Source organism: Podarcis vaucheri, assembly GCF_965113315.1.
Source record: "Podarcis vaucheri genome assembly, chromosome: 8".
Classification (NCBI taxonomy): domain Eukaryota; kingdom Metazoa; phylum Chordata; class Lepidosauria; order Squamata; family Lacertidae; genus Podarcis; species Podarcis vaucheri.
The window spans coordinates 89,954,024-89,973,262 of record NC_138766.1 but is presented as its reverse complement, the minus strand read 5'-3'; the positions used below and the strand labels follow the sequence as shown (position 1 = coordinate 89,973,262).

The window sequence follows — 19,239 nt, the reverse complement described above, 5'->3', positions numbered from 1 at the left end:
AACATGCTCGGTCGCCAAGTAAATAGAAATATGTATAACAGCATACAAACCAGGCAAACTTGCATTTGTTCAACATTCATTTCAAACAGCCCTAAAACTGCAGGGCAAATTTGTTTAGCCTAATTTGATGCATGCCGGAGATGGCCGTGGATAGTGACTGTTTACCTGGATTAGACGTTGTTTAGCATCGCTCAGATCTCCTTTGCTTTGAGACTCATAGGGAGCCTGCCCAGCTATAGAGAAAAACAGCAAGACTGGGCTGGGTAGAAAAGCTTGTGCTTTAGGAGGATAAATGGTGCCTAGGATTTACATTCATTTCACCATGAATGAAGCATTGGAAACCATTCAGTGAGATATTGATGCCAGCTCAAGTATTGCCGTCAGGTTCTGCTCATGGGCATCTATCTGGCTGGCTGCTGTCTTCTCTTACAGCAGATGTTTTTGGACACCAGCTCCCATTAGTCCCAAGCAATACAGCCGCCAGTCAGGGATGATGGGTGTTGCATTCAGCAACATCTGAAAGGTACCAGGTTCTTCATTCCTGCCTTATAGGTTCCCCTTTTTTAAAAAAAAAAAAGAACAGAATGGGTTGTTTCACATGTGTCTCTCCATTTTGGAAGAGGGTGCAGAATCCATCGATCCCATTTATAAGAACGTTCTGAACCGTCGTTGTTCAGAGGGCTTCAATTGCATGTTATCTTGTGTATTGAGTTGCTACTGCCCAGACCCGCTGGACCCATAAAAACTATCCACAAATCTGTGTCTTGTTTAAGGCTGTTTATACACAAAAGCAAATATTCAGTTTTGCTTTGGGAACAGGAAAGCAGTTGTTTATGCCATTCCTAATTGTAAATTGATTGGATCATTCAGCTTTGGACCCAAGTGGCTATGATCTCATATTCTTTTTTAAAGAAATATATTTTTATTAAAGATTTCTTGGTTTACAAAAGTACAGTGGTACCTCGGGTTAAGAACTTAATTCGTTCCAGAGGTCCGTTCTTAACCTGAAACTGTTCTTAACCTGAAGCATCACTTTAGCTAATGGGGCCTCCTGCTGCCGCCAAACCGCTGCTGCATGATTTCTGTTCTCAACCTGAAGCAAAGTTCTTAACCCAAGGTACTATTTCTGGGTTAGCGGAGTCTGTAACCTGAAGCGTATGTAACCTGAAGTGTCTGTAACCCGAGGTACCACTGTACCACCTCTGATTTATTACTCAGTCCCATCTGGAAAGTAAAACTTAGGCTTTAGTTAGTTTGGGGAGCCAGAATCACAGTGTAAATGTCCCACTGCTCCTGCCTCCCACCCCTCAAACACAACAACTTGTTTCTACAGATTATAAAACTGGCCACAGAGCCAGGATTTTGGTGTCCTGCTCAGAGGCTTAGCAGAGGCGACACCTTCCCTATCTCTCTCTCTTCTAGCAGTCCTGACAGCTACTTATATATAAATCTGGATTCCACGTGAGAAATCTTATGTTATGTATCACATGCATTCCGTTGGGTTGTCATATCCCTTGTACTTAAAGTTGAGAAAGAAAAAGATCATCATTTAGCGCTGGCTTCTTTATGTCATTAGAACTTCTCTTTAGCTGTAATCCGCTTATTTTGGTAATCACTTTGGGTTGGTCTGTCCTCAATTTCTTTCCCCCCTTCACATAAGTGGATAAGCGAAGTGTCTTGTTCAGATGAAGGAGGAAAAGTTTTCCTCTTCAAGTAGTTTACTTGAAGTTAATTGCCTGTATCCTGAGATCACCCCGAGGCCTAGATAATCTAGGAAGTTAAATGGTAGGAACAATCTGGAAAGTCTTGCATTTCACAACCAACCATTAGCTTCTTGGGGGCATTAATGTGTCCATGTTACTTGGCACTGGAGGGGGGGGGTTGGATGGCTTAGCAGCAGTTCTCGACCTGTGGGTCCCCAGATGTTGTTGGACTACAACTCCCATCATCCCTGAGCTCTGGCCTTGCTAGCTAGGGGTGATGGGAGTTGTAGTTCAACAACATCTGGGGACCCACAGGTTGAGAAAGGTTGGCTTAGGGTGTGTCTCAAAGGGTTAATTTTGATATTGACCCGGCTGACAGCTGGCTCTGATTGGCTGGAAGTTTGAGTTTGGGAGTTGGGAGTTAGTTCTCAGACATTTGACAACTGGAGGAATTGGTAGGAAAATTGGTTTTGAAGGAGTTTGTCTCCTGACCTAAGAAATACAAACTTCTCTGTATTATTGCTCCTTGTATTATTTACTGGGTTCTTGCTCAGTTTGTTATCTGCAAAATATCATCGGTTTAGGGTTAGGCATCATCTGCTGAATTCTGATCACTCTGCTATGAGGTAGAAACCCTGTAAAACCTGTTATCTGTGAGGCAGTCTAACTATGCAGCTTGACCACAAAACTGGTAAGAACCAGTTAAGAAAAACCTAACAGCCAAATGTGAGGGGGACAAACAACTCCAGATAAGGTACAAGGAGGGCTCTGCATAAACAGTAGAAAAATTGGGTTGAGTAAGTGTTTTTGAGGACTCTGGTTGGATGAGAGATGGTGAGGCGCTAGCTGTTGTTGTTGTTTAGTTGTTTAGTCGTGTCTGACTCTTTGTGACCCCATGGACCAGAGCACGCCAGGCACTCCTGTCTTCCACTGCCTCCCGCAGTTTGGTCAAACTCATGCTGGTAGCTTGGAGAACACTGTCCAACCATCTCTTTTTTAAATAAAAGTTTTTATTAATTTTCAATACAATATACATATAATACTATATCAAAGGTTTATCACAAATTATATATTATGGAGTTCCTTCAGCTTATCTGCCAATCATCCGTAATTAAATTTTAGTTACACATTTCCTAAATTTAATACTGCCTTTTTATATGCCTTCCTAACCTTATCTTCTTTTTTACAATACTCCTCAACCTTTCACAGAGCTTCTTGAAATCCCACGAACGTTGTTTGTTCATCACATATATTTTTCAGATATTCTACAAATTTTCCCCAGTCCTCGATGAACTTATGGTCTCGTTGATATCTAATCTTCCCAGTTAATTTGTCCAATTCTGCATAGTCCATCATTTTCATTCTCCATTCTTCCAGGGTTGGTAGTTCCTCCATCTTTGGGCCATTAATATTCTCACCGCTGTAACTGCATATTGGAAAAGTTTACAGTCCTTTCTATTTATTTCATTTCCTACTATTCCTAACAGAAGAGCTTCTGGTTTCTTTACAAATGTATATTTCAACACCTTTTTCAGTTCATTATATATCATCTCCCAGAAACCCTTCACCTTCTTACATTCCCACCACATATGGTAAAATGTCCCTTCTTTTTCTTTACATTTCCAACACTTATTACAGGTTTTATACATTTTCACTAGTTTGGCCGGTGTAATATACCATCTATATATCATTTTCATAACATTTCCCTTTAACGCAGTACATGCTGTAAATTTTATATTTTCCTTCCATACTTTTACCCAATCATCTAGTTGTATATTATACCCAAAATCTCTAGCCCACTATATCATAACCGACTTGACTTCCTCGTCCTTCGTATGCCATTCCAACAACATTTTATACATTTTTGATAAACATTTACAATCATTATTTATTATTTCTGTTTGAAATTTTGCATCTTTTTCAACATATCCATTTTCTCTAAGATCCTTTTTAAACATTTCATTTAACACTGTCCAACCATCTCGTCCTCTGTTGTCCCCTTCTCCTTATGCCCTCCATCTTTCCCAACATCAGGGTCTTTTCCAGGGAGTCTTCTCTTCTCATGAGGTGGCCAAAGTCTTGGAGCCTCAGCTTCAGGATCTGTCCTTCCAGTGAGCAATCAGGGCTGATTTCCTTCAGAATGGAGAGGTTTGATCTTCTTGCAGTCCATGGGACTCTCAAGAGTCTCCTCCAGCACCAGAATTCAAAAGCATCAATTCTTCAGCGATCAGGCTTCTTTATGGTCCAGCTCTCACTTCCATACATCACTACTGGGGAAACCATAGCTTTTACTATATGAACCTTTGTCAGCAAGTTGATGTCTCTGCTTTTTCAGATGCTGTCTAGGTTTGTCACTAGGGTAGAAAGCATTGGCTGGAGGATGAAACAGCCAAGATATTATCTTACAATACCTCAGTAGAGCATGAGACTCTTCATCTCAGGATTGTGGGTTCAATTCCCTCACTGGGCAGAAAATTCCTGCATGGCAGGGGGTTGGACTGGATAACTCTCGTGGTCCCTTCCATCTCTCCAGTTCTCTGACATGGCTATTGTGTGGCGTCCATTGGAAGTTGAATTGCAGGATTAAACCAATCTTTAGTCCTGCTACAACAGCAGCAAGAATACTTATAACAAAGTACTGGAAGACACAAGATTTACCCACTCTGGAAGAATGGCAGATGAAGCTGATGGACTATATGGAATTGGCAGAAATGACTGGCAGAATCCGAGACCAGGGAGAAGAAATGGTGGAGGAAGATTGGAAGAAATTTAAAGACTATCTGCAGAAATACTGTAAAATTAATGAATGTTAAAATGATGTTGGACTGAAAAGAAGTGGTTTTGGTAATAAGGTTAATAAGAATAGGTAAATATAGATAGTAATACGGATGAAAATGTATAGTTATAATAGGTCAAGTATAGAGCAAAGTCAAATGAAAGAGGGTAAGGATTTGCTGAAAAGACTTGGAAAATGGGAATACAAAAGGGGAGGTGTGAGGAGGTCAAGGAAATAAGCAAATGAGATCAAAGATGCTGAAAAATGGATTTATCCTTTTTTAAAATACAGTGGTGCCCCGCAAGATGAATGCCTCGCAAGACAGAAAACTCGCTAGACGAAAGAGTTTTCCGTTTTGGAGGTGCTTCGCAAAACAAATTTCCTATGGGCTTGCTTCGCAAGACGACAATGTCTTGCGAGTTCCTGCTGGTTCCCCCCCTTTTTCTAAGCCGCTAAGCCGCTTATCAGCTGATCCGATCAGCAGATAAGCCGCTAAAAGCCACTAATAGCGCTAATAGCGCTAATCCGTCAATGGGCTTGCTTCGCAAGATGAAAAAACCGCTAGACGAAGAGAATCACAGAACGGATTCTTTTCGTCTTGCGAGGCACCACTGTATCTTTTCCCCCCTTCTTTTTCCTATTTCCTTTTTTCCTTCTTTCTAGGTTGCCTTTTTGTCAACTTTTTTATTAGCTTGTGTTTGTTAGTTTTTGTTTGTTTTTTCTTTATGTGTAATTTTTTTGTATAATCTCAATAAATATTCTTCGGGGGGGGGGAATAAGCCAATCTTTAGTCCAATCAGCAGCATACCTAGTTTTCTTTCCATGTTTAAGCTTAAATCATGTGCAAATATTTTAAATAAATAAAATAATCATCATTTCACATGTGCTGGAATATCCTTGATAGCTTAGGATGGGCAGGGAAGTGATTGTAGCACCATGGGCTCACATTTCTATAAGCCTTGTGATTTAGGTTCTCGTCCTTAAATCCTTTCTTGGTTGGGTCATGATCTCACGACCTATCGTGTCTCTTGGATTGTTGATGATAAAATAAGATAAGAACAAAGGAAAGATTTATCTGAGCCATTGTCATGCAATGTGTGGGGAAAGGGAGGGGGGTCTAACTTGATAAAATTAATGAGTGGATGAAGATAACTCATCTTATTATCTGTATAGTGTAGTAACAATTTCATCCACTTCGTGATCCTTGAGCAGCCGGCATTGTTCATTAAACCGTATCTCACCTTAAGCTGGCTTTATTTGCCCCCAGTGATTAATTCACATGCTCAGGTCGGATTGGACCACCCATGCCATGATGCCATGTTTGTCCTTACAAGATACCCAAATGGCTGGAATCACCCATGTGACAAAACCAGGAAGGAGACGGAGAAGTGATTAGCTTTAATAAGTGGTGCCACACAAGGAGACCCTGGATCTTTCTGAACATCCTGTTAAGGAACATGGCAACTCAGTCACAATTTAAATAACTCCTCTCCGCCAGAAGGAAAAAAAAAAAGTGGTTAATGATACAATTGGCCTTTGCAGGCTGCACTGTCAAAGCAGTGATGTTTCACAGCAAATACATTTTAAGGAAGTTTTTGCCTTAAAGGTTGCCGGGTTTGGGCAATGCATTATAATTCGTACATCTTTTAAAAGGTCACTTTGCCCGGTTCTCTCTCAGTAGCATGGACTTCTTGCCCCCTTTACCAGAAATGCGTGGGAACTGCACGAACAACAGATTTGATCAAAGGAGAGCAGAAGTTCAGTTAGCATGCAAGATCGGGCAACAATAAACAAAGGGGAAATGGCTCATTCTGAAGACTTTATTCCTTTCTCCTGCATCTACCAGAGAGCCAGAGCCCGCAAGGAGCAGCACAGGGCACAGCTGTAGGTGCAAGTTGCTGTGGCTATTAATAGCATTTATTACAGCAGATTGCACAAAGCTTTGCTGCTGCTTGTTGCTGGGATTGTAGGGAAGGTAGTAACTATTCCGGGAGGGGGGGTGGAAGGCTGAGGTTGGGGGGGAATGTGGTTACATGGGATTATTATTATTATTATTATTATTATTATTATTATTATTATTATGCCCCACCCATCTGGCTGGGTTTCCCCAGTCACTCTGGGTGGCTTACAGCACATTAACAAAATGTAAAATATTAGACATTAAAACTTCCCTGATACAGGGTTGCCTTCAGGTGCCTTCTAATAGTCTGATAGTTGTTTATTTCCTTCACATCTGAAGGGAGGGCGTTCCACAGGGCGGGCGCCACCATTGAGAAGGCCCTCTGCCTGGTTCCCTGTAACTTCACTTCTCACAGTAAAGCAACCGCCAAAAGGCCCTGGGAGCTGGACCTCAGTGTCCTGGCTGGACGATGTGGGTGGAGACACTCCTGCAGGTATACTGGGCTGAGGCTACTTAGGGCTTTCAAGGTCAGCACCAACACTTTGAATTGTGTTTGGAAACATACCACCCTTTACCCATGGATCATGGGGCAGTTCGCAACAAAGAATCACAATGTAAAAAACACAAAATACGTAACAAAAACAAAGACAACCCAATAATACCCCCTTGCACAACACATTTTAAAAAGTCATTGTATGTCAATCAGCCCAAGGCCTGGTTAAAGAGGAACATTTTTGCCTGGTGCCTAAAGGTACATAATGAAGGCACCAGGCAAGTCTCCCTGGGGAGAGCGTTCCACAAATGGGGAGCCACCAGAGAAAAGGCTCGTCTTCCTGTTGCTACCCTCTGGACCTCTTGTGAAGTAGGCACACAATGAAGAGCTTCAGATGATGATCATAGAATCATAGAATCATAGAGTTGGAAGAGACCACAAGGGCCATCAAGTCCAACCCCCTGCCAAGCAGGAAATACAATCAGAGCACTCCTGACATATGGTTGTCAAGCCTCTGCTTAAAGACCTCCAAAGTAGGAGACTCCACCACACTCCTTGGCAGCAAATTCCACTGTTGAACAGCTCTTACTGTCAGGAAGTTCTTCCTAATGTTTAGGTGGAATCTTCTTTCTTGTAGTTTGGATCCATTGCTCCGTGTCCGCTTCTCTGGAGCAGCAGAGAACAACCTTTCTCCCTCCTCTATGTGACATCCTTTTATATATTTGAACATGGCTATCATATCACCCCTTAACCTCCTCTTCTCCAGGCTAAACATGCCCAGCTCCCTTAGCCGTTCCTCATAAGGCATCATTTCCAGGCCTTTGACCATTTTGGTTGCCCTCCTCTGGACACATTCCAGTTTGTCAGTGTCCTTCTTGAACTGTGGTGCCCAGAACTGGACACAGTACTCCAGGTGAGGTCTGACCAGAGCAGAATACAGTGGCACTATTACTTCCCTTGATCTAGATGCTATATGATCTCAGGTTCATTTGGAGAGAGGTGGTCCTTTGGGTATTGTGGTCCTGGGCCACTGAAGGATTTATAGGTCAAAACCAGCACTTTGAATTGGCCCCAGAAACTTAATTGGAAGCCAGTGCAGTCAGGCCAGAATTGGTGTAATAAGTTCAAAAAAATCTTGCCCCGCAGAGCAACCTGGCCACTGAATTCTGCAGTAGTTGAGGCAGCCCTACGTATAGCATGTTGCAGTAATTGAACCTAGAGGTTAGCAGAACATAGTCAGCAGTGGTTAGGCTGCCCCTGTCCAGATAAGGATACAGCTGAGCCACTGGCCAAAGCTGGTGGAGATGTCCTATGCACGCAAATCAAGATGCATGGTTTCCAAGTACCTCACCCATGATGCACCCACTTTTCTTCATTTCTCTGAACCTGCAAATCAGCTCCCAGTTGCAGTTGACTCAGAAAGTATCACCCGATGCCCCATCGTGATCAGCCAATCCTACCACTCGAGGATAATGTATTCATCCCGGTTTCTTTCCTTTATCTGTTTCAGCGACGAGCCAGGAGGGTCAAGTGCTGCGTCATAGCCGCCGTCCTGGCAGTTCTTCTGGTCATCATCATAATCATCTCCATTTCGGTCAAGAATTAAACCCTCCGGGTTTTCCCAGGTAGGCTCTCTCATGGCACCAGATGGCTCAAAGGAGCTGTTGTAGGCAAGAGCAGCAACTTTATTTTTGGTTAGTGTGGAAGCAACTTGGGTAGGTCAAAAGCACTCTTAGAAGGTAAAATGAAATGTATTGCAGCTGTGCTGTCCGGCTTTATTCGCCAAAGTGGGTAGAATTTTTGGTATTTCTGACATTTCCAGCCAATTCCCATACTGCCTTCAGCAGCCAGTTGACTGGGGTTGATGGGAGTTGTAATCCAAGAAATCTGGAGGGTACCAGGTTAGTGAAGGCTGCCTCATACTACATCCAGTTCCCAGGATATATTACATGAAATACATTTAAGCACAGTTAGCATAGAAAGGTCATTCAACTCCCCCAGCGTATCACAATATCTCTCTAGTTGCTCTTCTCCTTTTGATTGTAGAGCAGCGGTGGGTCACCTGTGGCTCTCCCAAAGTTCTTGGACTACAGATCCCATCAGATCTGGCCATTAGCCATCCTGACTGGAGATAAAGGGAGTTGGGAGTCCAGTGGAATTTGGAGGGCACCAGGTTAGCTACCCCTGTTGCAGAGGAAGGAGCAGTACACCTGGCCATCTGCTCAATTAAATTTGTTGTAAGATCGTAGGTGTGTGTCTGGTAGGGAGTATTTAACTTACTATAATAAAAGACTATAGTCAATCCTTCCAAAATGGCCCTCCTGTTTAAAGCAGTTTTAGCCCAAGGGTCAGTGGTTGTGTATCTGCCTTTTGTTGAAGGTGCATCTAGAGGCCACACAATCGAGAGTCTAAAGCAGAGATTCTCAATGTGGTGCCTACCAGGACCTCCTATGGCAAAAGGTTTTGGTCAATATTCCTTCAAAAAATTGCAATGCATGACCGACTGTTTCCTCTTCTTGCTCAGTTCCTCTTTGCATAGGCACAGCCTTCCCCACATTAAACACATGTTCTGTTAACCATGTCCACCTTCCATTAGGTGTCAGTGTTGGCCACCCATCCATCTCTTCTGAACACAGGAAAGGTGCAAAAAAACCTTTATCTGTGGGAGACCACAGCAGAGACTAATGGAGACATTATGTACTCTGTGATGTGTGGCATGGGTTGGATATGATCACACCATTTTGTGTTCCTGTTTCTTGCTCTGTGGTTTTTGTTTTTTTTTGAAGATATGGCAGCCTTTACACCAGGCCCCCATGGAAGCCATTTTGTGTTATGGCATACACCCATGACAGCCATGTTGTGACTGGTGCCCACAACAGTTTCTCAAAGTGCCAGATATACCCAGGGGCTGAAAATGTGTGGTGCCCCCTGTTCTACATTAACATTCTGATCCTTACAGGGGGCAGGCAGCCTTCCATATGTGCAGTTATCAGTCTGACCTTATATGTATGGGTTCTGCCAGGTTCTGACTCTTACTGGAGCAACATCCATGATTCTTGGGAGCTGTCCTTGGTTCTGAACCCTCTGGTGCTGATGGCCAGCTATTGCTGCCTTTAAATTGCTCACTGTTCTTGTCTGGTGTTTGCTTTTGGCTCCTTGTTGCTACTGACTGCCTCAAAAAGTCTCCTGGGTCAGTGTCCCATGGCTTTGCCCAGCATCTCTGCCAGCCCTCGCCCACCCTGGCATGGGGTCCAGACTCCTCCATCCATACCAATGCACAGAATCAAAATGGAACTTACTGTCTGCAATGTCAAGGTGAAGTAAGTTCCCACAGAGTTTTCCTCTCCTTAGAAATAATTTCTCTGAAATACAGCTGAGCCAGCTGTCATCCTCCCAAGTTTCTAAAGCAGAAAATGCACCACTGATTCTTCGGCTCAGTGAGCACAGAGGAGCCAGCTGTGTCTCGTACTGAGAGACCCTTGCTGCTCCTTTGCAAAGCCCTTTCTATAAGTATGTCATTTCCTTCCCTGGAGCAGCTTTGAAGAGCAAGAAGAGAGATTTGGAGAAACTCCTAGAGATGTTTGATCCATCTCCCTTATCCTCAGAGTAGAGAACTAACCAAGGATTTGAGAGTTGAATTTTCAGTGTATACTGATGACTACTATACTTCTCTCAATTTGGAGGGGCAGCCATAATCAACCTAACGCCGGTGTATTTATTTCTTTTGGCCCACTTTGAATCCTACTTTAGGATATTTTCAGTACCAGCTTGAGCACCTTGAGGGGTCCAGGTTAAATAATTACAGGGGCAAGTTGGAATATGTGGGGTGAGCCTTGTCCCACTGATGAAACTGTGTGTGCAAGGCAGACACTCTGACCTGTATATGTTTGATATTAGTCTGAAAGGGAAACCATAGGGTTTCCAAGATGGGAACAAGAGCCATTTTCAGACTGGCACTGGGGATTTCCCCACAGTATTCACACCCACACTGGGGGAGTGGGGTTCTCATTTGCACCTTCAAAACTGATGCTTGAAGAGGCTTCAGGGATGCTTGAGAAGGTTGTTCACCTTCTCAAGTGGTGTGATATGGATAGAGTCTCAGGGACATGGAGGACTGCATTAATCTCCCCGCCCTGAGGTTTGCCATCCCTGGATTAGATGATCCAGTCATCCGACCAACATAAAGCAGATTGGCTCATATAATGCAATATGGTGATTTCTGTACTTGGAAGAAATACTTCCAAAGAATGCATAAAGGTGCTTGTGACAGGTGGGATTTGCAATGCTTCCTACATTGAATTCCCTGCTTGAAAATGTTACGTCTTTAGGGCAAGTCTCTGCTCTCCAGACCTGCTTTTAATGCTGCTTCCTGTATGCTTCCTATGGAAAGATGGTGCATCCGCTTATTGCATTGGGTGTGCATGTTTCTGGCACCTCCCCTCCAGCCTTTCCAGTGAACTACTGGGAAAAGGTTGTTGCAGCCACAGCAGTTCCCATCTATGAGGAAATGTTGAGTGAAGCAATAACTCAGCCTAACGAACGCTGTAAATAAGGGCAAAACACGGCCAGCTCTCTTCCATGGAATTGCTCTTTCTTCCCAAATTGATGCCATGGGGCCAGTTTTGCTTATTGGCTCTCTGTTTTTACCACCGCGTCATACATCGGCTAGTGGTTGAGAGAGCAGGCCGGATTGCAGGACTATTTCCCCCTCCAGAGCCTCTGGGACATCATCCTATTTACCAGCTGCCAGTCATTGGGCAAAAGCAGTCCACTGGCATGGCCACATTGCTCAGCTGCCTATGGAATCCCGTCCTCTCTAGTCCTCCATGGACCTACGATCCTTTCCCCTCCCCCCAATACAATTTCCCCAAATCTCAACTTGTGTCCATTTCTTTTTAATCTTCTCTATTTCTCAATCAATCACTTTCCAAACAGTTGCACAGCCATTGCAAAAATTAGTCTCTGAGATTCTCTCAAGTCCCTGTGTTAAGTGTGAGGTCACTCTCATTGTGAGCCCTTTGAAATGCAAAATTTCCAATGAGAACTGCATTTAGGGGATGCAAAATTGGTCCCATTTGTCTCCCCTTATTTGTTCATTTGCATATACAGTGGTACCTTGGGTTAAGTACTTAATTCGTTCCGGAGGTCCGTTCTTAACCTGAAACTGTTCTTAACCTGAAGCATCACTTTAGCTAATGGGGCCTCCTGCTGGCACCACGCCGCTGCTGTGCGATTTCTGTTCTCATCCTGAAGCAAAGTTCTTAACCCGAGGTACTATTTCTGGGTTATCGGAGCCTGTAACCTGGGGCGTATGTAACCTGAAGCATATGTAACCTGAGGTAGTTTACCCCAGAGGTGTAGCAAGCCCAGGGGGTACCTGGTGCGGCAGTGTGGGGTAGCCTTGGGAGTCATGGGCAGGTGCCGAATATCCGCCCCCCTTCCTACACATCTGTGCCCCTCCCCTGTGACTCCCAAGTACCCCAAGCCGTTGGGGTTAGAGGGAGAGGTTGTTGTGAATTCTTCGCAGTGCTTTAGCAGAAATGCTCAGAGTTCCAGGTTCTTCAGTGCAGTATATTTATTGTGAGCTATGTATACAAATAGGGACACGGATGGCACTGTGGGTTAAACTACAGAGCCTAGGATTTGCCGATCAGAAGTTTGGCGGTTCAAATCCCCGTGATGGAGTGAGCTCCCATCACTTGGTCCCTGCTCCTTCCACCCTAGCAGTTCGAAAGCACATCAAAGTGCAAGTAGATAAATAGGTACCGCTCCGGTGGTAAGGTAAACCCAGAAGCTGTACGCCGGCTCCCTCGGCCAATAAAGCGAGATGAGCGCCGCAACCTCAGAGTCAGCTACAACTAGACCTAATGGTCAGGAGTCCCTTTACCTTTACGTTTATATATACAAATATCTACAGGCTTGGTTGGATAGTGTTCTCGAAGCTAGCAGCATGAGTTTGACCAAACTGCAGGAGGCAGTGGAAGGCACGAGTGCCTGGCGTGCTCTGGTCCATGGGGTCACAAAGAGTTGGACATGACTAAATGACTAAAAGACCACAACATCTACAGGCTACAATACACGAGCAGTCAGACAGAGTATCTGGCTGCACCTTAAGGCAAATAGGCAGAGCTCTAACTCTCTCTCTCTGACCACATTCCTCTACACCACCACCTTTACTGCTGGACTGGTTTCCCTTTTAAACTGATGGCAGCCAATCAACTGACATTCTGACCCAGCACTTGCATAGAAAGTATTGCAGGCTGATTGCATCAGCTAGCAAACTCAAGCCTGCAGACTTACTATCTCACACAGCATTCTGTGATCCCGACAGAGCTATGTCACTTTGCCGGGGCGCTGGGAGAGAGGCTGGGAGGGGACCCCCGGCTTGCCGTAAGCGGCTCCTGCTTTGCTGCTTTACAGCGAACCAGGGAGGGAAGGAGGGGGAACAGTGGCTCCCATCCGCCCCTCCCTGGCTCGCTGTAAAGCGGCAAAGCCAGAGCTGCTTACAGCAAGCCAGGGAGGCTGGGATTGGGGGCCCCGGCTCACCGTAAGCAGATCCTGCTGGCAGCAGAGGAATCCCACGGCGCTCCAGCAGTGCCGGTGGCAAACCACTATGTACAGCGCATGTGCGGCGCTGCTACGTACAGCGCATGCATGTGACACCACACATGCGTTGTACATAGCGGTTTGCCATTGGCACCGCTCGAACGCCATACGAACGCCATACGGATGGTGGGATCCTCTGCTTGTGGTTGCAGCTGTGAACAGAGGATCCTCCACATGCGGCTGTGGCGGCATGATGGCTGCTCACACCGCCATGCCCTGGCCGGGCCCGGGGCAGCACCCCCCCCCAAAACATGGAACCCGGGGCGAACCGCCCCCCACCTTGTGACGCCACTGGTTCACCCCATATCATATACCTGCACAATCACAAGAATAATGTTTTTTCAAAGTTCTCATGCTTCCAAAATACTCATAAGTGCATGACAACATTGCATAGTCTCCACACACACACACACACACACAGTTAGTTGTACAGTGGTACCTCAGGTTACATACGCTTCAGGTTACAGACTCCGCTAACCCAGAAATAATGCCTTGGGTTAAGAACTTTGCTTCAGGATGAGAACAGAAATCGCACAGCAGCAGCGCGGCGGCAGCGGGAGGCCCCATTAGCTAAAGAACAGTTAAGGTTAAGGTTAAGAATGGACCTCCGGAACGAATTAAGTTCTTAACTCGAGGTACCACTCTATTTATTGATTTGGGGTTTTCTTTTCCCCTCAGACTCCCCTAAACACAATACATAAAATCAAAGATTTCTGTGCTTAAAATGCTGCCGTTTTGTGTTTTTCCTCTAATAACATTGGAGCTTGACCAGGAGGAATCGTTGTGGCCAGTGGTACTAAGGTAGAACAAAATGTCCCTGTTTTCCTCTGAGGAATGTTGGAGGGTACGACATCATAAAATTCAGGAGAGCTGGAGATTGGGATGCAGCCTTCAGACTGTCTCAGCCATCCCTGTGCCAGGAGGAGTGGACCACAGAGAGCAACAGTAGAAGGGGGAAAGAGGACTCCAGAGCCCCACATCCTCCCAACTATAGAATTAAGCTCATTGTAGTGACAGGGTATCACCATCACCCTGATAATTTACCTGTCACCATCGCCACAGATGAAATATCCTCCTGAGATGCTCAGTTCACAGAGCAACACAGCGATGGATGTTGCAGCCATGTTCCCCTGGGAAATATCTGGCATCTGGAGACTCAGCGTGCAGAACAGACATGACCTCAGGGGGAGAAACAGCAGCATTTACCATTTTCTATTCTTCCTCTCTCTCTCTTTTGCCTCGTTACAATATTAAAGATATTTCTCCGAATAACAAATAAGCACAATATCCACAACCTGCCCTTTGACTCCAGATGTGTTTCCGTTTGCAAGAGCGAAACGCTCCGAGGGAATTGCTGTGTTGGCTTTTACCTCTCCATTCCTAAATTCTGCTGGAGGGGTGGATTTTATTTTTTTTCTAATACATACTCATAAAACAGGTAGCAAAAAAAGAAAGAAAAGCCAGTTATTACTTACTTTCCCTCCTCTGTATATCTGCTGCACTTTTCATGTTGTATTGGCATTTCAACGCATTTAATTGGCCTCTTTTAGAGCTGTTTAACCCACTCACCTCTACTTTTCTGGACGACACAAGGAATATGTATTTTAAAATGTTGATTTATTTATCGGTTGTGAGTGATCAAGTTCCTCGCAGTTTATTTCTCTCTCCCCACCTATGCAAGGTTTTCAATACAGTGGTACCTCTAGTTGCGAATGGGATCTGTTCCGGAGGCTCGTTTGCAACATGAAAAGCCCGCAACCTGAAGCGCCATATCTGCGCAGGTGCGCGGTGTGAATTGGTGCTTGTGCGCATGTGCGAAGCACGATTTAGCGTTTCTGCGCATGCACAAGCAGTGAAACCCGGAAGTAACCCTTTCCAGTACTTCCGGGTTGCCGCGGGACACAACCAGAAAAAAACGTAACATGAAGGAAACGTAACATGAGGTATGACTCTATCTAGGGCCCCCCATAACAACGGCCCATTCCATTCATGGAAAATTGCCATATAGTAAGTCAGGCCATAATAATAATAATAATAATAATAATAATAATAATAATAATAATAATAATAATAATTTATTATTTATACCCCGCCCATCTGGCTGAGTTTCCCCAGCCACTCTGGGCGGCTCCCAATCAGTGTTGGTCCATTTTGCTTTGTGTAGACTACCATTTCTGCACCATGGGTTTGGAAATCCTGTGATCACAGAATCATAGAATCAGAGAGCTGGAAGAGACTCATAAGGGTAATCTAGTCCAACCTCTTCAATGCAAGAGTCACAGCTAAAGAATCCCCATCAGGTAGCCATCCAACCACTCTTTAAAAACTTCCAGTGAAGGTCCATCACCTTCCATGGGAGTCCATCTCACTGTCTAAAATCTCCTACTGTGAGAAAGTTATTCCCAATGTTTAGTTAGAATCTCTTTTCTTGTAATTGGAATCTCATGCTTTGGGTTCTACCCTCTGGAGCAGCAGGAAGCAATCTTCCTCCATCTTCCACATGACAGTCCTTCAGATATTTGAAGATGGCTTCAAATGGACGCGGGTGGCGCTGCGGGTTAAACCACAGAGCCTAGGGCTTGCCGATCAGAAGGTCGGTGATTCGAATCCCCGCGATGGGGTGAGCTCCCATTGCTTGGTCCCTGCTCCTGCCAACGTAGCAGTTTGAAAGCACGTCAAAGTGCAACTAGATAAATAGGTACCATTCCAGGGGGAAGGTAAACGGCGTTTCCGTGAGCTGCTCTGGTTTGCCAAAAGCAGCTTAGTCATGCTGGCCACATGACCTGGAAGTTGTACACCGGCTCCCTCAGCCAATAAAGCGAGATGAGCGCCGCAACCCCAAAGTCAGCCCCGACTGGACCTAATGGTCAGGGGTCCCTTTACCTTTATCATGTCAGCTTTCGGTCTTCTTCTTCTCCAGGCTGAATGTCTGGTCCCCCAGATACTCCCAACTCCTATCATCTCTAACCACTGGTCATGCTGACTAGTGTTGATGGATGCTGAAGCCCAGCATCAACTAGGGGCCTCCACGTGTTCCCCATGAGAGGTCCCTTTTGCCAAGATGTCAGGAACTGAACATGAGCTGTGCAAAGCCTATCCTCTAATGGCCTCTCGCCAAATTATATGTGTGCGTAAATTTGTAGGCTGCTGTAGGCTGCTGTGCCTTTGAGATGATGAAGGAGAAACTCTTCCTTTCATGATTGCTTTCATAAGGTTGAATGACTAAGAACTGACAGACCAAGCCTAGGGCTTGTGTGCGTGTCTCTCTCTGTGTGTGTTTCTGGGATTCTCTTGAATGTCTGCCAGTTGGTTTGACAAGAACCCTTCAAATAAGCAGATGCATCACTCCGTATAAAATCCACTGTTTCTAAATGATTGCCACAGAGCAATTATCTTTTGCGATAGTGTGCAAGTCTCCTTTGTGAGCGCGCTGCATGCGCTTGCCCCCTTTGCATGATACATACTTATAATGCACTGGGGCTTTTCAATGTTTTTGCACTACAGGAAATGAAGAGCAGTTTGGCATAAGTGAGCCGTGATCAGTTTAGCAATGACAGGGTGTGTTTTCATTGACTTTTTAAGAACCTGAGGGATCCCTCGCTCACGTTAAATTTATTGCAACGACAGCCTGCAAAGACATTCCCTTTACCCCGATCCAAATGAAATCTCCACGTGAGCGGAGATGTTGCAGAAATTTGGCAGGTTTGCTCCCAGACAGAGATAATTGTGTTTCCGCTGGTGCAGACAACGATCCTGTACCTACTTTCTGCCTAACTCTGTCCAATTTATTTGCTCCTGGGAAAGGCATTATTGGCATCTGGGAGTATAAAGACCTGTTAAAATTAGCCAGGGGTTGAATATATGCACGGAAGAACATTCAGTTGTGTGATTTCCCCCCACCCACTTGCATTGTGCAGTGGTACAGATCAGACACCTGCTGTCTACGAGAACTTAAGTATGCAAGAAGCACTTTGCTGGATCGCACCAGAGGCCCGTCTAGTCCAGCATCCTGTTTCCACAGTAGTCAACGACATGCCCCAATGGGAAGCCTGCAAGCATAGAATTGGGACCCTGAGGACCATCTAGTCCAGGCTTCCTCAACCTCAGGCCTCCAGATGTTTTTGGCCTACAACTCCCATGATTCCTAGCTAGCAGGACCAGTGGTCAGGGATGCTGGGAATTGTAGTCTCAAAACATCTGGAGGGCCGAGTTTGAGGAAGCCTCATCTAGTCCAGGCATCCCCAAAATCGGCCCTTCAGATGTTTTGGGACTACAATTCCCATCATCCCTGACCACTGGTCCTGTTAGCTCGGGATGATGGGAGCTGTAGTATCAAAACATCTGGAGGGCCGAGGTTGAGGAAGCCTCATCTAGTCCAACTCTCTGCAAGTGCAGGAATATGCAGCTGTCCCATAGGAGAATCAAATCTGCAACCTTGGCTTTATCAGACCACGTTCTAACCAACTGGCACTCAAATGGATGGTCTTTCTGCTCCTGGAGGTATTACACCGGCATCTTGACAAGTAGCCGTGGCTAGTCTTATCCTTCATGAATTTGTGAAACTCCAAACCTAGCCAAAAGAGCTTAGTTTTATTATGTGTTCCCACAATCTCCCAAAGGAGAGTCCATGAACTACTTTTTTAAAAAATAACCTTAATTTAACAGCCTGCATATTTTTGCTTTTGCCACTCCTTGACATCCAGCTAGCCCAATGAGTGGATCCTGATATGACACTCTCTAAAGCCTTTATCCTGTCAAAGTCCTGCTGCGAAGGCCAGCCGCCACTTTGGGTATTAGCATATGCCCGTCAGTCGTGTCTCTAAATCGGTGGGGAGTTTTCTTATCAGCAAATAGCCCCTCCAGCTTTGGGCACAGGGGAAGGGCACCAAGTTAATGAAGTCAGCTTTAAGACAGCGTTGATATTCTGTTAGCTTACTGAGGGTTGTATTCGTACTAGCATTTTAATTCTAACTTCTTCTCCTTTTTTTCTTCTTTTTTTTTCTTTTCGCATTTTACTCTTTAAGCCCACAGGAATGCCAACTTGGAATGCACAAAATATATCACTCTGTATCCACAGATAATGTCCATTCTGCAGCAGCATCACCGCAAATCTATGCAGTCATTCAAGCAATGTTTCGCAGCTCGGTGTAGATGCAAAGTAATGCGGCTTGTACTTGAGAAGGGACTGGAGTCTTGACTGTCACCAATTTGGCGGGGGGCACTAAGGGGATTAATGTATATGCATCTGTGCATTTTAAAATATATATTATCTGTTTCTGAACTGTTATGTGCTCTCTCTGATTTCATCCATGCTTCCCTTTCCGTTCCACTCTGTATAAAGTGAAGCTCTGTATTACCCACTCACTATAATGGGAAAAATAAAAAATGGCTATGACTTTTCCCCTTTTGGCCAAAGCGTGTGAAATGTGCAGGCACAGAACGCCCCACCCCCAAATAGATCTAGCTCGCCAAATTGCAGACAAATTGGCTTTTTGTGGGTGAACTAGAAGGGATGTACTTTCCTACATAATCCCTTATGAGGGGGGAGGTTTGGTGGGGTTTCTCTCTCTCTTTCTCTCTCTCTCTCTCTCTCTCTCTCTCTCTCTCTCTCTTACCTTAAAATAATTACAATATGGTTGAGTTTTGTATATTCTTGCTTGTACTTAAAAAAAACTTTAATTTTGTGCCAGCATTTCCTTTCCAGTTATTGTTTGGGTCCTCATGTTGGATCTTACAACATGACACTGTCTAGAACAGGCAT

General features: G+C 44.9%; 1 protein-coding gene across 1 annotated transcript in view; it reads left to right on the top strand.

Annotated features, from left to right (window-relative positions):
• TSNARE1 (t-SNARE domain containing 1) overlaps window positions 1-18,879 on the top strand; it is a 409,645-nt gene extending 390,766 nt beyond the window's left edge. Inside the window, exons 11-12 of the mRNA XM_082235920.1 lie at window positions 8,383-8,497; window positions 18,503-18,879. Of these exons, the coding sequence (XP_082092046.1) occupies window positions 8,383-8,478 (96 nt within the window). The 3' untranslated portion in view covers window positions 8,479-8,497; window positions 18,503-18,879. The remainder of the gene's footprint in view (window positions 1-8,382; window positions 8,498-18,502) is intronic.
• Window positions 18,880-19,239: the final 360 nt, after the last annotated feature.